General features: G+C 42.8%; 3 protein-coding genes across 5 annotated transcripts; all 3 read left to right on the forward strand.

Annotated features, from left to right (window-relative positions):
• Positions 1-297: 297 nt before the first annotated feature.
• LOC106852083 (arylamine N-acetyltransferase, liver isozyme-like) lies at positions 298-10,669 on the forward strand. Of its 3 annotated transcripts, XM_088172077.1 has the most exons (3): positions 335-472; positions 6,131-6,222; positions 8,876-10,669. In XM_088172077.1, the coding sequence occupies exon 3, from the start codon at positions 8,881-8,883 to the stop codon at positions 9,769-9,771; it is 891 nt and encodes a 296-aa protein (XP_088028203.1). In that variant the 5' UTR covers positions 335-472; positions 6,131-6,222; positions 8,876-8,880; the 3' UTR covers positions 9,772-10,669. The 3 variants fall into 3 exon arrangements, with proteins under 3 accessions (XP_014729973.2, XP_088028203.1, XP_014729975.2); XM_014874487.2 differs by lacking the exon at positions 6,131-6,222 and having other exon boundaries at positions 298-472; XM_014874489.2 differs by lacking the exons at positions 335-472; positions 6,131-6,222 and adding an exon at positions 6,014-6,091.
• Positions 2,330-4,373, forward strand: LOC106852084 (arylamine N-acetyltransferase, pineal gland isozyme NAT-3-like). Its single transcript, XM_014874490.2, has one exon. The coding sequence runs from the start codon at positions 2,330-2,332 to the stop codon at positions 3,200-3,202; it is 873 nt and encodes a 290-aa protein (XP_014729976.2). The 3' UTR covers positions 3,203-4,373.
• A 178-nt stretch (positions 10,670-10,847) lies between the features above and the next one.
• Positions 10,848-15,709, forward strand: NAT1 (N-acetyltransferase 1). The gene is made up of 2 exons (XM_014874492.2): positions 10,848-11,627; positions 13,533-15,709. Exon 2 carries the CDS (start codon positions 13,538-13,540, stop codon positions 14,408-14,410), a length of 873 nt encoding a protein of 290 aa, XP_014729978.2. The 5' UTR covers positions 10,848-11,627; positions 13,533-13,537; the 3' UTR covers positions 14,411-15,709.
• The last annotated feature ends 3,077 nt before the right edge of the window (positions 15,710-18,786 follow it).

Consider the following 18,786-nt stretch of genomic DNA (forward strand, 5'->3'; position numbering starts at 1 on the left):
TTCCCCACATTTCCAAACAAGTAGTAATCTAATCACTGGGAGCAAAAAACTACATCACCCGAGTACATCCAGCAATCTACTGAAACAAAAACATTTTGGTGACAGCTCGAGCAGGGCTGAGACAGCATCAAACAAGTGAAAATGTGAAGCAGCCTCTGCTCGAACAACAGCCAGGTTTACACTGCTGCTGGCTTTGCTGGCTCACTCCAGCTCTCATGCTCCACCCTTCGGGTTTGTTTTTTCTTCTTTTTTTTTTTTTTTTTTTTTTTTTTTTTTTTTTTTTTTCCCAGCCCTTGCAATCTGATAGAGGCGGGTGAAAGCAAGTTGAAGGAAAGGACATTCCCCTGAAGAGCAGCTGGAGAGCAGTCCTCAAGCCCTGTGTGTGCTAAGTAGAGGACAGCCAGCCTTGCTTTAGCCTAGAACCAGCCCCAAGCCCCGGAGGTACACACTGGCACTTGAACTGATTTTCCAGGTAAGCCTTTTCCTTAACCCCGGATCTTGGTAGCTGAGTGCTCTCTAACCAGGAAGTTAAATCTGCCCGGGGACAAAACACAGCAGAAATGGTGTAAGGGCAGGGCAGGGAGCTCAGCTGCTCGGTGTTGTGGATAGCTGGTTTATTTACTCAGTTGTGAGTCTCAAGCAACTCGGGCATTTGTGCCATCTGCCTCATTTCAGCAACCCCCATTAAAACAGCCCTGTAAACACCCTCGAGAGATGGACAGACAGACAAACCCACACCAACATTTTCCCTGTAAGTAAAAACTAACTGCACATGTTCTGCTTGCTGTGGTGGAGGGAAAGGCAGGGAGAAAAAGGGAAAAACTAGTTTAACTGGGATGCTGGTTTAAAATTCACACAGCAAGAACTAAGCTTGTGCCAAGTTTTCAGAAATGAATAGAACTGTAGTTCTGGGAAAATTCTGGGAACAGCCAAAAGCTGAATGAAGAGAACCTCCTGACTCTGGTGCTGTTAACCCCATCGTGGATCACTCAGGCCTGCTTGGATATTGAGACACAGTGGTGGCCACTGTGCAAGAGTCAGAGTCCTTGTAAAGCCTCTATCCTAAAGGTTATGTGGGAACCCAAACCATGGCACCCTCTGCTTCTTCCAGGATATTACTCCAAATGGGAATTTTTCATTTTCTCTGTTTTGTTTATGTACTGAAAGTACCTTCACAAAATTCCCATACAATTTTGGGTATGCCATTTTTCATCAGATTGGGAATATAATCCTGTTGAACAGTTGGATGTTTTTCTTTTGGTTTTACTTTGGGAGTTGCATAGAGGAACTTGAGAACATTTTTGAATCTCTTGGATCAATAATGGGAACAACATTGCTCCATACTTACAGATGTCTGAAATTTAGCAGTGCCTGGGGAGAAATAACAAAACTACTTGGCTCCATCAAAATCCCATTCCTTCCATCAAGGGCTGGGTGGGCTCGAGCTGCTTTCCACCCCTGTGTTTGTGAAATAGCCTTGCACTGAGCCCTCTGCCATCCCAGACAGGGCAATGCCTGCTCCCTCACCCATGGGCAGCCACCCACCAGTGGGAAGACCAAGAGCAGAAAGAACAACTGCATCCCAAAAAATTATCTCAGAAAATGTGAGGCCTTTGAACCCTGTAGTTTAGGCCCTAACCTTGGTTTCCTCCTGTTGCTGGAGAAGGGCTGTGATTAGCAGGACTTGGGAGCTAAGCTGTGCTGTGGGTTGGCAGCTCACAGCAGATGCTGCAAAAAACCTCCCACAGCCTTTTCTGTCCTAGAAAAGCCTTCTGCACTCCAGGTCACATCTGTTACTGCTAGCATGGAGAACAGGTGAGACCAGCTCATGCCTGGCTGCCTAAATAATGAATCAAACACTATGGCAGGACAGATTTGCTTGGATTTGGTAGCAAGAAGAGGTTCTGGATCGCAGTGCAAGAGTGGGAGGGTTTGTTTTCTGCTTCTGCTGAGTCAAACCACGAGCAAAGCAGTTCAGATCTGGAGAGTCTCAGTTCCTATAATTTCTAGCAGGGAAACATTGCTGCTGCTGCTTTTGTTCCTTTCTACAGAGATTTGTAGCTTTGCTGGGCAGGAACTCTGCTGAAATATGCTTAGCACAGCTGGAGCCTCTCATCACAGCTGTAAAAGAGGCAAATAAAAATAACATTTGTGCTCATCAGCAGCGTCCCATTGGATTCTCTCAGCACTATCACTCAGCTGCCTTTGATGCAGACACTAGTCAAATCCTGCTCCTCTTCTGAGCACCCTGTTATAAGGGATGGGGAAGAGCCTTCCACCACTTCTGACACAACCTGTTATTTTTCCCCACCCTTCTCTCAGAGGCAGCATGGACATCAAGGAGTATTTTGACAGAATTTCTTACCGGGGTTCCTACAATAAGCCAGACCTGGCTACCATGTCAGATATATTCCAGCACCACATCCAAGCTGTCCCCTTTGAAAATCTCAGCATCCACTGTGGAGAAAGAATTGAGCTGAACCTGGAAGCGACCTACAACAAGATAGTGAAGAAGAAACGTGGGGGCTGGTGCATGGAAAACAACTACCTTCTGTCTTGGGTCCTGAAAACTCTTGGCTACGATGTCACCCTTCTGGGAGCAAGAGTTTATGTCCCAGAGTTCGACACCTATCCAGAGGAAATCGATCATCTGCTGCTCCAAGTGCAGCTTGATGGCAAATCCTACATTGTGGATGGGGGCTTTGGGATGCCCTACCAGCTGTGGCAGCCAATGGAGCTGATTTCAGGGATAGATCAGCCTCAGACTCCCGGGGTGTTTCGTTTTCAGGAGGAGAGTGGGACCTGGTACCTCGAGAAGGTGAAAAGGAAGCAGCGGGTTCTCAACCAGAGCACCTCGACTTCCCAAAATGTGGAAAATGAAGTTTGCCGTCGGGTTTACCTCTTTACCCTTCAGCCACGAGACATTGAGGAGTTCAGGGGCTGCAATGCCCACCTGCAGACAGCACCTGACTCTCTCTTTGTGACCAAGTCCATCTGCAGCCTGCAGACCGCCGACGGCGTCCGGGCACTGGTGGGGTGGAAACTCACTGAGATGAAGTACAACTACAGGGACAATATGGATCTTGTAGAAATCAGAATCCTTGCAGATGAAGAAATAGAAAAAACACTGAAGGAGAAATTCAATATAACACTAGACAAGAAATTTGTACCTGTCAATACGAGCAGGCTGTCTCTGTTCTAACTCACTGCCTGAATTACAATTCAATTCAGTGGCATTACAGGCAATTCTTCCCTCTCTTTCTGACAAGCATCCAAAGGTTAATCTTTCTCCTTCCATCTATACCAGTGCAAGGCAGAACTTACTAGCAAGAATCTGGAAAATAAATGGATTTTCACAACTATTCCTGCATTTCTTTTTAGGTTGGGTACAAATAATTTCTGTCCAGCTCAATCAAATCATTGCCCTTCTGTTTGTGCTTAGCAGGAAGCAGACTCAGCCCATTCCCTACTCCTTTCATCTCTTAAAAGCTTTTTTTTAAAACACACCCAGTGTAGCTGGGCAGAATGATGGAGCTGAATGTCTTTGTCTTTATTACCTGGTGCTGCCACCTGAGGAAAATCATACCTGCCTCTTAAATGAATACTATATTATTTTGGGACTATAATAGCCAAAACCACAAAGACATCCTGTGCTGAGTTTCTCCAGTTAAGCTATAAGCCTGTTCTTTTTGCTCTCATATCCACAGCACATGGCAGTCAGGCCATCCCACACCTGTGCAAACTCACCATGTGAGTACCTGAGGACAAGTTATTTATGACTTAGAACTGATGATAAGAAATGCTAGTGACAATTCTGTGTTGTTTCAGACTTTGCACAGCTCCTGTTCTCTCGGTGACATAACCAAAGAGCAGCATTTCTTTGAACTGAAAGCATCTCCTGAGCATTTTGTTTGCTTGCACTCAGCAGCAGACTGCTGGGAATACAGGTTCCTTTCATCAGATTCTACTCTGGGTATTTTTGCACGTTAATTATTATGGCTGAACCAAAACACATGCACAGAATTATTTTTCTGAAACGTATCTGTTCTACTGAGGATGTGTTTGCAGTGATACTAATTATATTGATATAAGGAGAAACGATGAATCTTAATCACATACCTAACGGGTAAGATTTCTAGTAGGAGAAATTACTCAAATGTGACCACTTTGCCCTTTGAAAAGATGCTTGATGTTCCTTTATGTACAAATCTTGGAAGCATTACAACTATGCACTTATAATTAAGCAAATTATATTAGTGAATTACAATTAAATAAAAAAATCAAGCACTGTGAACTAGAATTATCCAGATATTTTTTCCCCCCCAAATTACAGCATGTATTCCCAAAATAAAAAAAAAGAAGTCATTAATCACCGAAGTTGTCATGATTATTTGTATGTGCTAACATTTTCCAGCTAAGGCTTTTAAAAACACAATAACTCACTGAACCTTTTTCACTTGTTATGCAGCTTTCTAGAACTAGCAGTTTAGATTTAATAAAAGCTGCTATTCTGCATGTTCAAATATATTTCTTAGAGAAACAGCAAGCTCCTGAAACCCCTGTCTTCCCAGAGTCAAATTCACTTACATGTGCTTGGCTGCAGGGGTGCAATAGTTCTTCGTAGCACATGAGGCCCTCCCATCCTATAAGAAAATGAAACGTGGTTGTAAAAGAAAGAGAGGCTTCTTATGGTGTGGACCAGCAGCTTGCAACACAAATGATCAGAAGAAATTGTCCCAGAATCTGGCTTGTTTATGACCTGTGTTTTTCTGTGGCCCCCAGATTAATGGGAGAGCTAAACTCAGTGAGACAGCAGGGACAAAGCATCGGGATGCAGGTAAAAGTCCAGGCAGGTCTTGCAAAGCTGTGGGGCAGGAGAAGATCCATGCAGAGCCAAAATCTCCATCCATTGTGGGAATAAACATAGGATACAGCTAAAAAGGGCTGTGCTCACTTCTCTCTCCTGTGTCAGGGTGTTTCCTGCACTTTATGCTATTCTATAGGCTCAGGGGAATGAGTCCAGAGCTATAAAATCACAGACCTTTAAGATCAGAGTAGGGCGTTGTGTCCATTGCCCCGAGGTGCAATGTGGAGAAACTTTTCGTTCCACTGACTCATCTTCTGGAGTGTGTGCCTCTGCACAGCTCAGTGCTCCTGCTCACCCACACAGGCACAGTGTACTGCTGAGCAATACAATGAAATTTGCTGTTGGAAGGAAAAAAAAAGAAAAAAAAAAAAGTTTCTTTTCAGATTGCAAAAGTTTGCTTTTTCCTTATCATTAACTTTGGAGGCAAATATTAAAGGCACAGCAGGTTCAGGGTGCTCAGGGTTTTATGGGAGCAGGATCTTCCCTTTTGAAGGACATGGCTTCTCTTTGAACCCCAGGGAATTTAGGCAGCTATGTGACTTGGCAAACCTGACTTTGTTGCCTTGCGGGGGCTGGTGTCAGCCCCGAGTGAGAGCTCAGTGTGGTGTGATTAGTTCAACAGTTGCCATCCCCACCAATAAATCAGTGACTTCCTGCCCTGGATTACTCAGTCACTTCCTACAGGGATCCAGACCACATCAGTGTCAACAATGTAAAATCTGCATCATTTCTGCATGAGAGCTTTGCTGCTTTATCATGGGAGCACCCACCAAGGTGCCCCAGACACTGAAGCCCCTGGGTGACCTGCCAGGATCAGGGGATGGGTTTATAGGTTATAACCACTTAAAAAATTGCTCATGAAACCCATGCTTTGCACTTCAGCTGTCATTCAGTGACATGGAAGGTTAAATTCTCCTCTATGTTAGAAGCAGTTTGGGGACTGGATGATTTTCAGGCTCTCTGTGCAGCACGTAACACAACGAGTTGCATGACAGGGTTTTCCACATATATGCCAATACAAATAAACCGATAAAACCGTCAGAATATAAACTACTGTAAGAGAAGAAACTCTCTCCCCTCTTTGGCTGCCCTCCTGGAGATAAGGCTGTCCCTGACAGCCAGTAAAGGCAGCCTGGCCCTTTAAGAGCAGCAGTTGCCAGTGCAGCTCGTCCTGGGAACTTTGGAAGAGCCCAGGGTGGAAAATCTGAGCTGACTGCCTGAGAGGTAAGCACTGTATGCCTGATCTTTAACTTCCTCCTGCAGCTTTGGGTCAGCCCCTCTGGGAAAGCCCACCCTGTGCACAGCACTGCAGGCGTATCAGCAAAGCATAAACTACAGGAAGCCCAGGGCTGATGGTGAGTGAGCATTGCAAGGAGTGTTCCAAGTGCAACATCGAATGTTTGAGAGTTAAACTAATGCTTTATGCTGAGCCAGAGTGTATGACAAATGCAGCTATTAACTCACAGTGTAACTTAGAATCAAACAAGCAGTGTAGGCATGTGCAAGAGGATCCAGCCTTGGAAGTCCGTTATGATTTTTAGCAGAGAAGAACTGATCCTGATATTCAGCCTAATTGCAAAAGGACCCAGTGGTCCCGAGGGACTTGTGCAGACAGGCAGAGCTAACATCTGAATCTCACTGCCCACCAAGCTGCACGAGTGCTGAGCAAAGCTCAGCTGCTGCAGAGGCAGAAGCAAATAAGGCTGAGATCTGGACCGAGGCTCGGGATATTTGGCAGCTCAGTTTTGGAAAGCAGAGTGTCCCTCAGGAGAGGGTTTGCTCACTGCTGCAGCCTCATGGCTCACACATGGCTGTGCCAAGGAAAAATCTGCCTCCAGGAAAGCAAGGGAATAAACTCTGATTTATGTGGATGCTCCCTAATGTCAATGATGTTGTAGTGCAGCTTTATTAGACTTAAACCTCTTTAAGTATTCATTGAGATCAGAGCACATTCTGTCAGCCACCACAAGGCTGTCTCTGGAGCAGACTTTAAATTGATGAGACCAGAGAAGGGACAGCTAGGGAAACTGAGGCACGGGCAGGGAATTTCCCAAAATGCTTTTCCAATATATTTCCCTGAAGCCTCATTGCCAGCACCCCATGGGGGCTCTCCATGGCTGGATGAGGGGAGCTGGTTTTATCCTGTGCTTTTCCCATGTAATGGGGACACACAGACCCAGGAGATGGGTTATAGGGAGGGCATCAGGCCTTCTGCTGCTGACCAGGGCAGGGAATGATCTGGTTTTCCTTGAAGGCAAATTTCCAAGCATGTCAGACCCACCAGGCTGATGCACTCCTCTGGACTCCTGCTGGTTACAGAGGTTCAGCTCAACACCTGCATGGGGTAAAAATGTTTCTATCTTCCTATGTAAAATTGCTGAAGGTGGGAATAGAAAGAAAAATGAGTACCACAGGATGAGCCTGCCAGTGAACACATGTGCTGTGTGTTGGGAAGGAAATGGCTCCCTACAAGTGTTTCCAAGGAGATCCTGCCAGAGATGAGTGCCCTTGTCCAAAAAAAGGGATGGAAAAAATCATAAAATGCAGTATCAAAGAGACATTACTGTTTTTTTCATGTAGACTCTTTGGGTCCTTTTGAAGTGAAAATGTTTATTTCTTATTCCTGTATTGAGATAATTCTCTATTCTATCACATTTTCCTGTGGGTTTGCATTAGCCAGTCTGAATGCTGGTACTAGTGCAGATCAGGAGCAATACACCCAAGTCATGTGAGTTGTGCTGCTGGCATCAAGACTGGGATTAAAGACCAGAGATTAGGCCATTGGATGTGCTCATCTGCTGGGGTGGGAGCTCTTCCACCTATGGATTTGAGGTGAGATTATCACACCTTCTGGCATAGACACGGGGTCAAACTGCTGGGGGAAACAGTTGGACCAAAACTGAGAATATTTGGTGGAAGGGAATTTGTCCCATCTCACCCACATCAAAGGATTTTTGGAAAATCCTCCCAGGGAACATTCAGCCAGTTGAAGGAAGCAAGAAATCCTAAGATTTTTTGGAAATTAACCCAGCCCTTAACAGAGTGTGAATTGTTCTGAACAACAAATATCCTTGCATGGAAAATAGCCAAATTAAACCTAAACTAAAGGCAAAATAAATCCTTGCAGAGAGAAGATGAGTCACTGAATTAGAAGTCTTGCAGGGAATCTTTTGTATCTTGCCCACACAACCAGTGCCAATGACAGTGTCTTTCTGCTAATGAAAGGGGATCAGAGATACAAAGACATAAAATATTTTGATATAATTTAATCAATAATTATTATCAATAATAATTGATAAAATAATTTGATCTTAAACGAACACCTTTAGTTTGTAAAATATAGTCAAAGAAACCAAAAGATTATGAGTATGCCTTGTATGTACTTTTATATCAATTCCTGTGATCCTTAAGTTTAAAAAAATTAAAGTCCCTTCCTTTCACAGCCAAAGCCCTGTCTAAACTCCCCAGGGAAATTTAAGAGATTAAGAAAACAACGATCTACTCCACATAGAAACCTGTCTGAAATGGTGACACACTGAGATGTTAATCCCAGTTAACTGAATCCATGAATGCAAAACCTTCCAGTTAAATTACCTGTGGGATAAAGAACGAATTGCTTACCTGGTATGGTAAAAGAAACAGTAAGATCTTGCTGTGACTTTTGTGCTGGTATGGTATGGCAGCTTTTCTGCAAAACTGTTGTTTTTTGCTTTTCAAAAACTTTTGTCATGTGGGATCCTCCTCTGTGGCCAGAGATTCTGTTATGGTATGTGCTGTATCTTCCCATAGGAAAAACATCCACCCGGTTTGAAGGCAGCCCCTGAGAGAGGAAAGCATTATTGCCACCTGCTCTTGTTCTTGTCTCTTTTTAAAGAAATAAAATTCTTTTATATCCTCAATAAAATGGCCCAGACTACATTTGCAGGCTGGTTAACCTGTGCTACAGAAACAGGAGTGAAGCCCTTGACAGCTGCACAGCAGTAACTGGCTACTTTTCTGTTCACTCAGGCAAAATGAATATTCAGGAGTATTTTGGAAGAATATCTTACAACAAGCCCCATAAGGATGCAGACTTGCAAACCCTGACAGCCATCTTCCAGCATCACATCCAGGCCATTCCTTTTGAGAACCTCAGCATGCATAGTGGGGAGGCCATCGAGCTGGATTTGCAGTCTACTTACAATAAGATTGTGAGAAAGAAACGTGGTGGATGGTGCCTGGAAATCAACCACCTCCTCTTTTGGGCCCTGCAAGAATTAGGGTATGAGGTCTGTATTCTTGGTGCAAACAGCTATGAACCAGCAGAGAAGGGGTACACTGCTGAGATTAACCATATCCTGCTGAAGGTGGTGATCCAGGGAGATTCCTACATAGTAGATGCTGGGTTTGGTGGAGCCTACCAGATGTGGCATCCACTGATGCTCATTTCTGGGAAGGACCAACCCCAGGTCCCTGGCATTTTCCACCTCATGGAAGACGACGGCATGTGGTACTTAGAGAAAGTCAAAAGGAAGCATTATATTCCTGAGCACAGTAATAAAGACATCCCTGATACTCCAGAACTGGGGAATATCCGAAAAATATATAGATTTACTCTCAAGCCACGGCATATAGATGACTTCCAGGAGCTGAATGCCTACCTTCAAGTGTCCCCAGATAACATCCTTCAGAAGAAGTCGATCTGCACTCTCCAGACCACCAGTGGGTTCCTTGCCTTAGTTGGATGGACCTTCACTGACATGAAGTACAAGTACACAGAGGACATGGACCTGGTGAACATCACAACCCTTACAGATGAAGAGGTTGAGAAGACTCTGAAAGATAAATTCAATATAGTACTGGAGAACAAACTTGTACCAGTAAATGTTCGTGGCTTGCCACCTAATTTAGTGGATAAGATCTAACTGTAACACTGGGCTAGATGGATCTTTAAATAGCCAAGAGGAAAATTCTAAAATTAAGATTAATTACAATAATCTCATTTTTAACTCAAGCTAGTCACAAAGCTTGGTAAATTCCAGTACATTGCTAATTAACTGCATATATTGATTGCATATTTTTTTATGAAACCTCTCCTTCTTTAGAAACCAAGACATATTACTATACTATATACTATTACTATATTACATATGGAAATTGTTTTTTGACTCCTTAACTTTTTATTCACCTTCTCAAGAAGTAATTTTATTGCAGATATATTTTGTGGCAAATGAGACTAAAATGATGCAGAAGGAGAGGCTTTGTTACCATTTTACATGAAAGACCCCTCACCTTTTTTGGCATTATTTCTAATCTTCTCAGCGACTTTTACAAATATTCACTTCCTTCAATAGTCTTAAAGTAGAGCTGAATTTGGCTTTTAAAGACTTTGTAGAAAAAAAGAAATGTTAAGACTTTCTCAAAACAAGCCACCATTAGGTGCTGATTAGCTTATGAAAAGTTGAAAGATTTGAGTGCTGTTCCTTTTCCAGAAATTGACTTAAAGTAGGATATTTATCCAAGGGTAGCTAAAGCCCCCCCCAAATCTCTCTAATTTTGAGTACACACTTTTTCTGACTCTGATTTATCTGTGTCTCTGAATTCAAAATAAAATCTGTAGAAGATGAAATGATTCAACAGTTCCTAAAAATCAGGCTTTTGGTATCAAAACTGGAAAAAAAGTTAGATCAATCTTTGCAAACTATAATCTAAACTTTTGGGACCAAGCCTTCATGAGATTTCAAGAGGACATGACATTATTATAGATAACAGTCTTTGTATTTATTACAAACAGTATTCTGCACAAAAAAAAAAAAAAACAAACTTAAAAAGTGTGGATGCAAAAGAAAGCCGTGGGAAGTGAGGACATGCCACCAGTGTGGTTTCACAGCATAGCACAGAAGCCTTTTACCTGATGATGCCTGTGGCACTGTACAGGATGTGCCATGAAAGAGGGTGACAGAAGAACATCAGCCAAGGAAAAGACTTTGATGTTTGTTTTAGTTAATCACACAGACCTGAGGGTTACCTGATGTGCCTAAAACTCAACAGACTGTGCAGGTGCAGTCTAATGTGCTCTTTGCCTTTCCCAAAGAAGCCTCCTCTGATATTCCTCCTCCATCCAGTGAAGAGGAGGGAGACAGGCTTGACTGGGGGAGAATTAAGTGAACAGCACTGCAGCGCTTTGAGGATGCAAGAGGCCAGGTTTTAGAGCAGAAATGCAAATAAATATTTGCCATGGCATTCATTAGGTGTGGCAGCTCCACAGTAAGTCCCTGCTGAAGCTGAGGAGTTGAACAAAGAAGGGGCAAAGAAGGGCCATTTGTGGAGCTCAGGGACACACAGCCTGCAACACCTTGGCACCTCAGTGTACCCATCAGGGCACAGATGAACACCCTCCACTGCAAAGTGCTGGTTTGCAAAATAACAATATTTAATTTTTAAAAGTTACAGCACCATTTGCAACAGCCTACTGTAATTATTTTAGATGAGAAAAAAACGAGTTCATTCTGGTCTTAACTAGGGGAAGGCATAAACATCTACTAATAGGGAAGAAACAAAGTTTAATTTGCTCACGGATCAGCGAAGTCCAAAAATGTGAATTCATTTTGGGTGGACTCTGCCCTTTCTTGGAATTTAAGATTGAGGAGCGAGGACCAGCAGAGCTTAGAAAGACAACCCTCACAATCTGTAGCCACTCCTGGCTTCACTGACTGCTGCCCCTGTAATAAACCACCCAGAAACTGAATACTGCAATAAATAAAAAGGGATCTCATAAGAGGTAAGTTTATTTTCTTAAAAAAAAAATCCCTCCAAAGAAAGATACAGAAAACCTGGTTTCTTTATGATGGTAAAGGTCATGGACAATAACGTAAGCAACATTCTCTAGGAAAAATGTTCTAAAAATGTGTGGATATAGAGCTAAAATATCACCTGCTAAACAGGGGCTCTTAAAGAGGGCAAAGCAGTGATGTGCAATTTCAATTCTTCTACCTTTCACTCTTCAGGAGAAGCTTCACTTCACTATAAAATAGATTCTTTTGTTTAGGTACAATAGTAGATACGAATTTAGAACTGCAACTTCTTGTTAGAAGTCGTGCTTTTAGATACTTAAATTTATTTTAAAGTATTGCAAGTGCAAAGGAAGCAAAAGTTCGGTCTAATAATCAATAGATTCTTCTTTAGGGGAATAAAATTACAGCTCTTTAAAAACAACTTGAAAAAATTACAGACTCTGAGTTGTGCAAAACCCATGTGCTGATGTATTAGGATAAAGGAAATAACATATTTTCAACAGTGGAATTGCTGACACTGTATAGTCCTGGTAAGGAATATTTTTGTACAAACACCTTCATTTGCACCTTTAAAATTCTTCTGTTGATGTTTTTCTCTGCATAAATCATAGCCACATTTGTGTGATGACCTTTTCTGTACCTGTCTTTTCATGTGGTCTGCTCACATTTCAAAAGAACAGTAGCTTTCATCTCCTACAGTCCAGATCTAATGCTGATCAAGCATATTATAGAGCTGCAGAAAGAAAATTACAAATAATACAAACTTGAGAACCAGTTTTATACTGGTGTGATCTATTTAGCATTCACAGTCAGAGTGATAGGATCAAATAGATTCTGCAAATCAAAAGTGCCATGACATTTACATTACACTTAACAAATATTACATTGAACATATCCTCCAACAGTACACTCAGATATCACTGGAAGCTAAATTCCTCTCTGTAGCAGGTAATGTGTAGATTTTGCTGGTGCTCTCCATTTACTTGGGACAGCTGCCTCTACACCACGAATATGCACAGCATGAATCTGCCACTGAGAATCACCTTGAGAAATTCTAGTCTGCAGTAAGCATTGCAAAACAGTTCACTGCTGAGTTTAAGGATTGGTGAGTTTTGAGAAAGTTCAGGACCAGAGAGAGTAAAGCAGACCCTCTTCATTCTCAGGGTGGCCTGTGAGAATGGAGATGTGCTCCTTGTCTTTTAGGCTGCTCACCTCTGTTCAGATCCATTATTCCAACACCAAAGTAAGCTTCTACAGTGGTCAGAGCAGACACAAGACTCAGTGCTCTGTGACTCTTTCAAAAGTCAGAGTTTTTTCAGTTATATTTATCAGAATAAAGCTTGTCACTTTACTTTTCATGTTAACTTTTTGTAAGTGATGGAAGAGCAACGTGTACTGAACGAGTGATTCATTTACTGTCGTGTCCATCAGTGGCAGACTCATGAAAAGAACATGTGAATTCTGGCTCAGACTGTCCTTCCTCCCACTGGCAGATGACACTGCCTCCTCCAGTGACAGTCCTGTCACTCAACAGTGGCTTTAGATCATTTTTCATGAGGCCTTGTACACATTCTCCAGCATGATCTTATATTTCTTCTTAACCCTGCTGTTACAATGCAAATACAGCAAATCCTCATCTTGCAGCTGCCTCATATGAAACTGAAATGGCATCACCTGTTTGCCAGAGGGATGACTCTAAGACAAAAGCAAACCCTCACGTGCACTGCTCTTTGCTCAGGGAACCATTTGATAGGAATTCTTGTTTCCTTTAAAAGCTGTTCTGATGAGGTTCAGTAGATTAAAGAATCTTTGCTGGCAGAGGCAGGGCAGATTTTCACAGCATCATAAATCACCGATGTAAAGAAACCAAAACACAATTCCTTCCTTTACAGGTGAGATGAACCTTGAAGAGTATTTTGCAAGAACTGGCTATAAAGGCTCCACTGAAAAACAAGATTTGGAGACCTTAACCGATATATTCCAGCACCACATCCGTGCCGTTCCCTTCGAAAACCTCAGCATCCACTGCGGGGAGAAAATCACTTTGGAGTTGGAGCACGTTTACAACAAGATAGTGCGGAGGAAGAGGGGTGGGTGGTGCATGGAGAACAACCAGCTGCTGGGCTGGGTGCTGAAGGGGCTGGGCTATGACACCAGCTTCCTGGGAGCCTACGTGTTCAACCCCCACCAGAACGCCTATGCCACCCTCATGACCCACCTCGTGGTAAAGGTCGTCATCGATGGCAAAGCCTACGTCGTCGATGGAGGTTTTGGGGTGTCCTACCAGATGTGGCAGCCCATGGAGCTTGTGTCAGGGAAGGACCAGCCCCAGGCTCCCGGCGTCTTCCGCTTCACGGAGAAAAACGGTGTCTGGTACCTGGAGAAAATGAGACGGAAACAATACATCCCCAATCAGAGCTTCTCCAACTCCGACCTGCTGGAGAAAAAAGAGTGTCGGAAAATTTATATGTTCAGCCTTGAGCCACGGACAGTGGAAGATTTCCGTTTCCAGTGCACATACCTCCAGACCTCTCCAGATTCCCTCTTCACAAAGAAGTCCATCTGCACCCTCCAGACCACCGACGGATTCCGAGCGCTAATTGGGTGGACGCTCACTGAGACCACGTACAACTACAAGGAAAACATGGATCTGGTGGAATTTGTAACTCTTGAAGATGAAGAGGTGGAAAAAACCCTCAAAGAGAAATTCAACATCACCCTAGAGAGAAAACTTGTCCCCATTAATGTTAAAGGATCTTACACAATCTAGAAGGCCAGGAAAACCTACAGTAATGCTACGTGTGTACAGCACCTTCCACTGTCTGTGCAATCCCTACTGCATGGTTATGGGATTCTTTTGCAGGTGACTGAAGGATATATACATTAATATGAGAATAATGTGAATTTCACTCTGGGGAAAAATCAGGAATTTAAGACTCTTGAGTCAGTTAGGTAAAATTATTTTGCTGGGAGATGACTGCTGTTCAATTTTTGGCACAAATGTAGGATTTGATTTTAATCTGGTATAAGCTTGGGTAAGAAATATGTCTGGGGAATTTTGGACTGCCTGTAGCACATGAGTATGGATTATTAATTGTGATATGCTGCCAACACATTTTCTAAGGTTATTATAGGGAGACAAGTCATCTGTGAGCATTTAGACAATGAAGTACACATTTAAAACTTCATTTTTCACAAGATCCAACCACTCACAGCTCATCTCATTCCTCTACCTTTAATATGAGTAAAACATTGTCATCTTGGAAAAGAGCATTAGGAGGCATAATTCTTTCATCATCAACTGTAGATAAACCATAGTACAAAATGAAAATCTTCATCATGTGCATCCCTTTGGCCATTACTGCAGTAAACTGCCCCAAGTAATTTTTGGTATGGAGCTATTCTTCTGGTGATGAAAATTGTATATATTGCAGTGTTATTGTGGTTGATGGGCTCTAAGGAGACAACTACTAAGCTTTGTTTCTGAGATGTAATCATCCTGTACACTATGACTGGTACTTAAATGTCACAGCTGGCTTAGATTTACTTTTGTCCCAAAAGGGGTGGAAATTCTGTACTTTTAGGACTGCATTATATTTGAATATGAAGCTAAGCCTACTATGCCCTTAATTTTGTCCTGCAAACATGAGTGCCCATATGGCTGTCCTGAATGGGTACCACTTAGCACAGGAGCTTTAATGTCATTAGTGTTTGTTCATCTGCATCAAAGTGAAAAAACAACCCAAGGAGCCAGCCAAATCTAAAGGAAACCTGTTCTTTTTTCACAATCACATTTCCCCATTTTTCAGAAAATGTTGTTCCTCCTACCATGCTCCTCTGCAAAAAGCCCAACCAAGGAAACCACTAAGAAAGGGGAAATCCTTAAATGCATCAAAAAATAGCAGAAACTCTGAAACTCTTTTTTCCCACTCTGTAATAACCCTGAGTATTGGTCAAATGTTGATTCCTCCCACTGAATAGTCTTTTTACTCAAAGACATCATCTGATCATTATTCTCACAAATACTGTAAGTGTATACCTGAACATAAATAAAAGGAACAGAAAGACATTGTGAGTTGTTTTAGGTGTGCACTGACTCCTGCACATACCACCTGCCAAGTGAGGGCTGTTCACTCATGCTGCTGATCTTCTGGCCAACCCTTCCTACCTTAAACTTCTTAGGATCACAGGATCACTGAGGCTGGAAAAGCCCTTTAAGATCATTGAGTTCAACAATCAACATCCACAACCATGTTCACCATTAAACTCTGTCCTCAGGTGCCAATTCCAGGGATGGTAACTCCACCACTGTCCTTGGCAGTCTTCCAGTCCTTTCCAACCCTTTGAAAAAAAATTTCCTAGTGTCTAGTCAAAACCTTCCCTGGCATAATTGAAGGCCATTTCCTGTAGTCCAGTCACTTGTTACCTGTTCCTCAGAACCTGTCACCTGTCACTTGTGAACTAAACAGGCCGGTATTGAACAAATGCAGCAGTGGTGTTGGAGATGGTGAGTTCCTACAGGTACCTGGATGAAGAGGTCGTAGGCTGAGGAAGATGATCACTGAAGAGGAGGCCCAGGAGCCATCTCTGCTGGGCTTGGCAGCCAGAGCTCTGGGCTGGCCATGGTGTGTGACAGCTCTTTGTGTGACTGGCCTGGGTACACAGAGAGCTGCACAGGGATGAGGAACTGAGACCCAATCAAGAGGTGACAGGGGACACTGAAAGATCTTACTGAAGCCAGAACACAGCTTTTCTGTTAATAATGGAATTATGGAATTTGTTCAGTAATTTGTGTTCAGGTTATTCCCTCATATTAATGTCCCATTAAGCGTTTTTACCCCTTTCTAAATAATTGATCATGACAAGGTGCTCCCTGAGACATCAGGGAACATTACAAACTTCAAAACAGTTACCACCTCCATTCTATCTGATGGGATTCTCATGTACCCAGCTCACCAAACCACATTTCTCTGCACCATCAACCACAGCTGTTTTCTTGTCTTGAGGACAACCATTAACAGGGTGGTTATTTTGCCTCTCAGTGTCCCCAGAGGTCTTCCTGCTGTTGCTCCCAGATAATTGCTTGGATTTTGGTATGCAAGGGTTTCTTGGGCAGTCATGGGCTCCTATCAGCATTTAACTGGGCCTGCAGAGATGGGACTCACCCAGCTACCCCTTCTACTGTTTGGTTCTTATCAAAGATCTGCAGAGTTGCTGGTGACTGAGGCTGCAACCGTGCTCCTGACTCCCAACTGTTAATAACCACTCTCTAAGAGGGATTTTTCATCTTGACATGACAATTATAAGCAGGTCTTCAGTGAGAAACATGAAATCACAAGAAGAAATGTCAAGACATACAGCTAAGGAACAGTTTTCACAGTTTAACTAAAGCTCCCCAAAAGCTGATGAAAGCAGGTTATTGAGGTGTGAATGCCAGGCCCATTAATGCTTCAGAGGTTTGAGATGAGAATCGTGTAAAACCAAACAAAACCAAACAAACCCCGAGGCCTCATGCTGGGGTTCCATTAGCAAGGCAGTACTGTAGAAGCTGATGTTCTCCCAGCCTGAAAAGAAAACAAACCACCAATTCCTTAAAACATCAACTCTCACAGAAACTTGAATTCACATGCAGTAGGGAACTGTGGGATGTCTGCCATCCTTCCCTACCACAATGCTTTATTAGCACTCTCAGAGAAAGGTTTAATGAGAGCCTAAGTGATTTGGCAGTTTTAGCTGTGGACTGTTGTTCAAATGAAGCAAAACAAATGCTGAGAAACCGCCCCCCTCCGCCCCCAGACTCATCTAACTCCAAATACAATTTAAAAGTATGGTATTCCAATCAAGAGAAAAGCAAGACAATTTCTTTTAAAGTTTGAATGCTGGATGAATCCCAGCCCAGCTGCCCATTACACACACAGGAAATGCCCAATGGCAAAGACAGCCACCCGTGGTTGCAGCATTGCATAATGGAGTGTCTCATTAGAGAACAAGGCACAGAGCACAAGAAACATGGTTCAAACTCCAAGGCACCACTGAACATCCTGCCCCTCCCCAAGAACCAAAGTTTAATCAGCTCAAGCATTACTAAATTCACACTGGATGGCTCACTTCAGTTGGACTCCTGGACTTTTTAAGATCCAATACTAAGCAGAATAGAAGTAAAAGAGAAACATCAGCAAGAAAGACGAAGTTGTTCAGTACTTCCATATTTTCAAGCCCAGCAGTTATTACAAAATAAGCACCACCAGCCTGCCAAAGGGAAGGACCAAACTTTACATGATAAGGGACAGACATATGTGAGCTGTCAGTGAGCACCACCTACAACCACACTTCAGGCACCTCAGGGCCACAGGCACCAACACTTCTGGTGTCTGGTAACACTTTACCACTTTCATTTTGCAGGTAGCCATTTTCTGTAATAAAAACACTACTTACCCAGCTCGCTTCTGTTGTCAAAGAAGAAACACTTTTCATTTAGAAACATGACCACATGGGAAAGTCCTACAGCTTAGGAGCATAAAATTCTGGAGTCCGTGTCAGAGCCAAGAAAGCCTGAATCAATGCAGGTTTGCTTTACAGATATTTCACTGCTATGCTTACACCTCTGTCAAGAGTAGTTCAAGCACAGATTTTATACAGCAGAATGTTTCTATCTCAGGTAGGAAGCTCAAGTCAGACTAAAATCCATCTATACATGTATTTATACCATTGGAAATGCAGACAGATATTTCAGAAGATCCCACCAGTCTGCTTGTAACTCTGTACTTAAAAGTACATTTAAATAAGTCACACAGGGCTGAGTTTTGGTTTTGTCTTGCTCACAATAACACTCTATGGATGGTGCTTTGAAAAGCACATTTTGCAAATGCCCTATGAATAAAAGATTGTTCTAAAAATAAGTAGCTTGGTAGCACTGAGGCACCAGCTGAATGTGAACAGCAAAGCCCCCAGATTTAAAGATAATAAACTAAAATCTACCTTTTTTTCACAGCTGGTGTTGGGCATGTTTAGGAAACAGAACCAATTCCAAAATAGTGGGTATTCTAGGAAGCTCTTTAGCTTCTCATGTGCTTATCCATGTACTGTGCCACTGGCATGTCCAGCTATCCCTCAGGAAATGACATGAAATTAAGGAGGCAGAATGCC

This window comes from Sturnus vulgaris, chromosome 12, assembly GCF_052056855.1.
Source record: "Sturnus vulgaris isolate bStuVul1 chromosome 12, bStuVul1.hap1, whole genome shotgun sequence".
Classification (NCBI taxonomy): domain Eukaryota; kingdom Metazoa; phylum Chordata; class Aves; order Passeriformes; family Sturnidae; genus Sturnus; species Sturnus vulgaris.